Here is a 7,681-nt window from a genome sequence, read left to right on the forward strand (position 1 = left end):
CAAGACTGGACAGAAGGAGTTGTACGAGTCTTGTGTTAGATTCAGTGGTCTTAGAGCAATATATAAATTTCCAGCTTTTGGGGAAATGTGTGTGGCTTAAGGGAAGATTTGCATTAACAAATACTGTTTTCTTCTCTCTGGCTTCTCAAATTGATTTCGGAACTTATCTCCTTCTCTTGGGCTTGATGTTGGGTTAGAAAGTGCAGCTGGGCAAAAATAATGGAAGCTCTTGTTGCAACTAGTACCAACGAGTGTGAAGATTAATGGGGCAACCCAAAATGTCTTACTGCAAATAAAATGAAAGGAAAAAAAGTCTACAGTGCCTGATCCAAAGGTCACTGAAATCAGTAGGAATCTCTACTAAATTCAGCAGGCTTTGGATCAAGACCACACTGTGCTGCTAAAGTATTTGCAGTTTTCTTCCCATGGTGCCAGCTACGATAACTACAGAAATGGAGGCCGTAGGAATTTATCCAGTGTAGCAGATATGTTAGGAAGTACCACTGTGCAAACATACCCCAGAGTCCACTCGCTTCAGGTCTACACGTGGCAAATGCCAAAAAATGGTCACGTAGAAACTTTTTGGCACATGCCCCAGGGCTGCTCTAATGGTACCTACATGACATGTTTTGGCCTGTAGCACATGCAGAGAAGGAGTGGGCCATGTTTACACAGAGGCACTCCCCAGCACTATCTGAAGTGATGCAGACATACCTGAAGAATGTTCAGTAATGGACTGAAACCCCTATTAGTGAGGCCAGTGACCACTCTGATTAGTGGATACTGTGGCTGAGCTCCTGATATACACTGTCAGCAATTTTCCTTCCAACCTTAATTATACAGTTTGAAACTGCTTTAAGAACAAATTTCATATTAACGTCATTTAAGTGCAGAGTTCAGTAAAAAAACTCTAGCAAATCAGTGCAACAAAGAATCTGAATACATATCTCATATCTCTTGATTACTAATAATTGCAACAAGAATAGTAGTTTAAGTCTAGCCAGCACACACCCTAGCCCAGTCTGCTACAGTAGGGGAGAAAATTGCAGTGACAGAAAATGGCCACAACCTCCCCTCTGCTAGAAGAGCCTGGAACTGGAGGAAGGAACATATCTAGCCAGGGAACATGCTAATGTAGCATATTCATTTAGCTGCCTATGCAGATGGTGTTCCCATAGAGCACATGGAAGATTTTATTGCTGCGCCTGTCACAGACCAAAACCAGAAGCAAGCAAGCAGCAGCACTGCATGGCTCCCACTGGGATGGATCATCTCACCTCTGTGGCAAGGGGCCAGGCTATCAAAGTGGGATGTAACTTGTACCTTTCTGTGGCACATTCTCTGAATCAGGCCCCAGTACTCTTTTATTAATAGTCTGTATTGTGGAAGCACTTACATGCCCCCTAAAAATGGATCAAGGCTTCACTGTGCTACATGCAAACTATACTAGCACAGACAGACTATTCCCTGCTCTGAAAATCTTACAAATTAAAGTATAAGGCAGATGATTACACCAAGAAGAGAAAAAGAATAATATGGCAAACTTCACCCAGCCAGGGCTTACATTTAGCAGTGTAATAGATGTTTACAATTAAAGAACTTCCTGAGTAGATTATACCATCTCTTCCTTGTGAGTTCATAAGCATTCAAATCACTTTCATCATTATTAGGACTGTGATTTATTTACTCACCCTTGATATTGTCAAGGAGCTGACAGGCAGCTTTCTGTTATAGGTTCTGTCCATTATGCCGGCTAATTCAGCTGTAGACACAGAGCATAGAAATTATATTCTGCTAATAAAAAGATGCAGAAAAAACCCCCACAGAGGACAAGCTACAATCTCTAAAACGCTGGGCAGAACCCTTGAAAATTCACTGGTGGTTTCAAGCTTGGTGTTCATTAGACCATGCACTTTTCCTTATTTTATTAGAAACTACAAGTCACAGATACACCACCACTCACTGAGGCCCAAAAGGGATAAACAGTCAGTCAGTTGGATGGAAACTGGGCAATATGTCAGTAGTTTGTTAACAGCATGGAGGCCTGCTCCAAGCACAGTATTTAAACCATTTATTGTACAGTGGTTTGGGGCTGAAACCATAAATCTAATAAATCTGAGTTGATGTGTTAGTTTTGTATTTTTCCTGAAAAATACCAATGATGTGAGGAAAAATAGCTCTATTGCATCATCTATCAGATCACTTCTTTGTCTCTTTCCTAAGAGCATATGTCAATGGCATCACGTCCACGGCACTAAAAGAGATTAAATTAAAGCTTTTATATTTTCCTGTATGCTATGATTGTCTCCAGACTTAAAAAATGACCCCTCTGCAATTCAAAGCCCACTGAGAAACCAATGACAGTCCTTACGTTGACATCAGTGGCTTTGAACTCTTGCACTGCAACCAATACATGTGGTGACCTATTATTTTTAAAATGTGTTTTCTACCATATGGTCTGAGCTTCCTACCTCCTACCAAAACATGCAGCATCCATAATTCCTCCCACAACACAGGCATTTTCTGACCTTCCAACTCCAGATGAGCTAGGGTGGAGGGGTAAGAGGAAAGCAACATTACATCTTTAGTTCTTATGTCCCTGTAACAGACACCTACTGACTGCCTGATCAATCTTTTAACAGCATCCTGTACTACAATCAGGGTTGAATCCTCAGGATCATGCAGAGTTTGAAAAACAAGAATTGGTATCATGGTGTTACAAGGATCCTATAGTTGCTACCTAAAATTATATCATTTATGTAAAGATCTTCATATCAAGCAACTGCTGGAGCCTTGCTTTCGAGTTAAACTTCAGGCTGTTAGCTTGAATAACACAGTTGTGTAGTGCATACCCAGACTTTTACTTTTAGATATGACCTTCCACCCTTAGGGCTCTTGAGGAACTCCAGTACATCTACACAAATGGATCTCAATACATTTATGAATGAGACTATGTCATGGGAGACTGCTACAGCCCATATCATTTTCAGAGGTGCTAAGCACATGTAGTTCTCACCTACTGTTCAGCCCCTCTGAAAAATCAAGCCACTTAGTTGCTTAAAGACTGTTCAGCACCTCTGAAAAATCAAGCCACTTAGTTGCTTAAATACAGATTTAGATGTCTAATCAATTAGGTATCCTTGTAGAAAAATGTATGTCTTTTTCTTAATACCAAATCCAAATGGCTGCACACATTTTAAGGCAGTGATTCCTGCTTGCGATGTTATATTTTAGTTATAGTGACTACAGTAATTACATAATCTTTATTTTTCTCATTTTTCCTTAGAGTGGCGGATACTTTTTGTCTCTTACTGCACTGAAAATGTAGAAAGAAGGTGAGAGAGGGAAAAAAAGGAGATGGTAGAAATGACTGAAGGATTTAATCCCTCTGAAGAGAAGAAAGATCCATTGATCTACTCTGAGATAACTTTTAACAGTTAGAGAGGCATTTTGATTCTTTACAGCAGTGATAAAATTCAAGTACATGGAAGGAACTAATCTTTAGGGAAAAAATGTGGCAACAATGTCAAGCTGACAGCAATTAGCAAAAAGGTTAGTTACCAAAATATGCTCACCTGAACAAAACAAACTAACAATCATTTATAGCTCTTCCTCTCCACAATGAGATTATGGAAGATAGGAAAGTATTCAATAAGAAACTCTGCAGTATTTCAGAAAAACTACAACATGGCTGTGAGGCAAATGAAGGAACAGTTGGAACACAGGTACAGTGGAGTTGTTTTTCAGAATTTATTGAGTGATTGTGGATTTAATGAATCTCTCCAAGCTGGAAGATAAAGCCTAAGATAAATAAGCGCAGGTGCCCCATCCTGCAAGAGCTTTTGTGGAAGCATTTGATGATTTTCACACAGGAAGGCCTTGAAAAATTGGTCCGTTGTTCTATCTCTGAAGCTGGAAATCTCTGTAGAAACCTTGCCATGGAAAGGATCATACATCGACATTATCCCACTCACAAAGGCAAAATAAAATCAAAGCTAAGGCTTACAGAACAAGAGACAAATCAAGTTAATTGAAAGTCTGCCTATATTGCCAGCCAAACTACAGCTTCTAGTTTACTTGCTAAAGATGAACAAATGCTTTGCAATCATTTATTCCAGTTAGGCTTCTTGTTCAGTCTGAAGTGTGTCTGACACCAATTGTTATTTTTTCAATAATTTGTTATTTTTTGTTTGTGTTTTTGTTACTTTTTTCTAAACGTGTTATAACATTTTTCAAAATGGATTCCAGTAATTTGTTATGGAACTAATTTTCTCTGTGAGCTGCTATTTAAAATCAAAACTGTTGCCACGCTGCAAATTAAGGACATCTATACATGTGCTCCAGGGGGCGGGTAAACATGCTTTACTTAGAGCAGCTCTGCGCCCACAGTGTCACATGTATTCAGCATCCTGCACTTCAAAATGGTGGTGGGGTTGCTTTAACTAAAGCTCATTCAAAGAGCTTTAGTTAAAGTGCCCCTGCCACCATTTTGAAACATGGGGATGCTGAATGCACATGATGCGGAGGCTGCTGGAGTGCACTAATTAGCATGCTCCCGCAGACTCAATTAATCAAGCTAATTAGCACGCATTGGAACGGAGCTCCATCACTTGTATAGCTGCCCTACATGTTCTTCTGGAAGTATTTTGCATATAGGAGCGCATACTTTTTTCCTTTCCTTAGTGTTCTTGAAAGTAAAATTTGACTACAAGTGTTTATGGAAACACAAAGCTGATGTATGAATGTTGAAAGTAAATTTTGTATTTAAGTTATTATAGAAAATGTTTTTATACTATTTGCCAGGATAAATATCATATGCACTCAACTTTCTCATGCATACTGTTAAAGGTAAATTTTTACTTAGCTGCCACTTTTTATTAAAAAGGTTGGTTAAATTTCTTCAGACTACCAGAGACAAGATGACAATAAACTTGTATAGAGTATTGCATGTATTAAAACAAAAAACTCTAAGGTTAGAGTGGAGGAAACTTAAATTCCAGACCTCACTTTCTCAAGCAGTGAGAGGAATAATCGGCTCTTCTTGTATGTGGTTTTTGGTTTTTTAATGTGCGCTTTTTCTAATTCTCTTCATGAAAATTAAAATTCCTGCTCCCTAGGACAGGATGACTGTGGAAACCAGGAATGAAAGGTAAAGTGACTAATAGTAGTTATTATTTGATAACTGTTATAAAAATGAACTGCCTGATAGAGAGGTTTATTTGAAGGCTGCATCAAAGGATCAGGCTATGATTTTAGAGCAGCATCAAAAGTCTCATTGTTCTCAAATTGCCAATATCCAATAGAGATGCACTACATCTCAACTGCCCACTACACCCTTAGAAACTGTTAGGAAAGGGTTGTAATTTTGTAATAACAACTGCTTTGAATAGGAGGTACTAATGTCCACAAAGGCACCACTGCCATCTGGTGTTCAAATAAGACAGTTTATGGTTATTGGTGACTGATAACACTACAATTTTTTTCAACCAAAAATAAGAATAAAAAAGTGCTTGGTTTTCACTGGCCTCTCATGCTTTCTATATAGTCTTCAACAAAGCAGAAAGCACTTAAGGCATGGATGGGCAAACATGTCCACTGGTGTAATTTATACTGATATCAATGTAATTTACATCCTGAATAGGCAAATATGCAGCTACCCTGGGGTACTGCACATGGTGAGTGACTATTACTGTATTTACTTGAACCTGAGATGACCCTAAATTTAAGATGCCCCACCCCAAATAATTAGATACATGGAAAAATTTATAAATTCATCGTTCCCACTGCTGCAAGAAGGCAGGCAGTGGGGAGGCAGGTGGTGTAGGGAGGTCAAGTAGCTTTTCCCCTACCACCTCTGCCCCCTTTCTGCTTCCCAAGTGTCTGCTCCCCACTTCCACGTGCCAGCCTCTGCTCTGCACTGGCTGACTTTGTTCGTGTTCCAGCCTGTGGCACTGAGCACAGCCCCAGCCCAGTCCTGTAGTAGCTGTGGGGGCTATGAGCTACTGCCATGGGGCTGGGCTGGGGCTATGCGCAGTGCATGGATACTGCTGGTGAAGAGCAAGGGTAAGGTGGGGGAGGGAGTGGGCCAGGCAGGGTGAAGGTAGATGGGGAGATGACAGGGTGCAGAGATGGCAGTCACCTGCCCCCACTGCCCTAGTGCACAATTCTAAGACAAAGGTTTTCCCTCCCCCATCCCTGCCCAGTGTTCAATAAGAAAAAAAAGACCTGCCTTAGAATTCTGTAAACATGGTATTGTGTTTTGCAGCAGGGTAACAAAAAAGCAACTGTTTGCCTTTAGCAAATGGCTATCTCACTATGGATATGGACAGATAAAGCCTAGTTCAGTAGATCTTAGGCTGGATGAAAACAGGACAGAGAAGCACCTTAAACCAATTGAATTCCATCCTCAGTTCTTTCAGGAGATTCTTGGTGGCAGAGCTGTGCTGCTACCCAGCATGTCCACAGGTGGTGGATAGTGGAATGACCTTCAGGGAAGGTTAGCTGTGAAATAAGCAGGGGTAACTCTGACAAATAAGCAGTCATGGACCAAGCAGTGGCAGCACCACCAGGATGTGGTGGGGACAGCAAATGGCAATGCTCTCCCTCCTGAAAAGCCACATATATCCTCTGATGGTGTTATGCAATGACAAATACAGATTGCCACTATAATAAGCCTGTTCAGCCCCTCAGCCATGGGTCTACACACGTCCTCAACAGCAGAGGAGGCGAAAGAAGTTAGAATCTCAACAGCTTATGAAGGCAGACAAAGACTGCAGCGTAATGAGATCGCCAATTGTCCTGGTCCCCTTGCCATTCGATTAGAGTCCTGTTGTCAAGAACTGCGTAGAAACTGATATGCAGAAGCTGTTCCATAATAAAGGAAATCGCACACAGGCATCTTCCATGAAAATGGCTTTAGTTTGCAGTAGAACCTGTTGATCCTGGTTTGGCCTTGTCAGCCATCTTTGAACCCACAGATAAGACAATTATGGAAGACAATCATCCTTGACTGCAAGGGATTGCTGATATGATTCCTTACTAACTGAGCCAAAGTTACTTTCATTTAGTGGGTTGCAGGCACAGCTGGTGAATTCAGACTGGTGGGGTGGGTGGAGCATCACACCAGGTGGGGGTATCACAGCTGGCTGGGCACTCAGGCTGGGAGCGGGGAGTCTGCAAACCCCCTTGCTCCTGGCTAGCTGCAAACCCCACCCAGATGCACGGATAGAGATTTTTGCGGCAGATACCGATAGCCAATTTTTCAGGAAGCAAGTCGGATGATACCGATCCAATTTCTGATATGCAGCTCTTCAGCTTGAAGAGCTGCGTCCAGCTGGTAAGTCTGGTCTGGTGAAAAGGGGCGGGGGGAATGGGGCTGGGGCAGGCACTGACCAGCCAGAGTGGGGAGGAGCGTGGGACAGAGCCACAAGTGGCTTATCCGGGGAAGGGGGTGTCACAACCCAAAGTTGTGGTTTTTTGTTTTTGTGTGCTTCGGCACCGCTAAATTATGTCCCCGCCAAATTGCAGCTCCTTTGCACGGTAGAGTTTTCTGCTGCAATAGAGAACCCACGTGCAAAAATAGTATTTCCCGCCAGTTTGTAGCCTTCTTTACATGGTGCATTTCTTTTGCATCATAGTGATGCACGGTGCAAAGGAGTTCCCGCCATTTGTATTTAGATTC

The 7,681-nt window shown here is 41.7% G+C and overlaps 1 protein-coding gene across 6 annotated transcripts in view; it reads right to left on the reverse strand.

The window, feature by feature from the left end:
• The window catches only part of MRPS27 (mitochondrial ribosomal protein S27), a 137,592-nt gene that overhangs the window by 57,240 nt on the left and 72,671 nt on the right, over positions 1 to 7,681 (reverse strand). For 4 of the 6 annotated variants that reach the window (XM_014520521.2, XM_014520522.2, XM_006024890.3 and 1 more), the window contains exon 3: positions 1,692 to 1,762. The exons of 1 other annotated variant lie outside the window; for it this stretch is intronic. In XM_014520521.2, coding sequence (XP_014376007.1) covers positions 1,692 to 1,745 — 54 coding nt within the window. In that variant the 5' untranslated portion in view covers positions 1,746 to 1,762. Of the gene's footprint in view, positions 1 to 1,691; positions 1,769 to 7,681 lie in introns of those variants that run through there. One more of the 6 variants, XM_025205664.1, reaches the window with a different exon arrangement.

Source organism: Alligator sinensis, unplaced genomic scaffold (genome assembly GCF_000455745.1).
Source record: "Alligator sinensis unplaced genomic scaffold, ASM45574v1 scaffold274_1, whole genome shotgun sequence".
In the NCBI taxonomy this organism is placed as follows: Eukaryota; Metazoa; Chordata; order Crocodylia; family Alligatoridae; genus Alligator; species Alligator sinensis.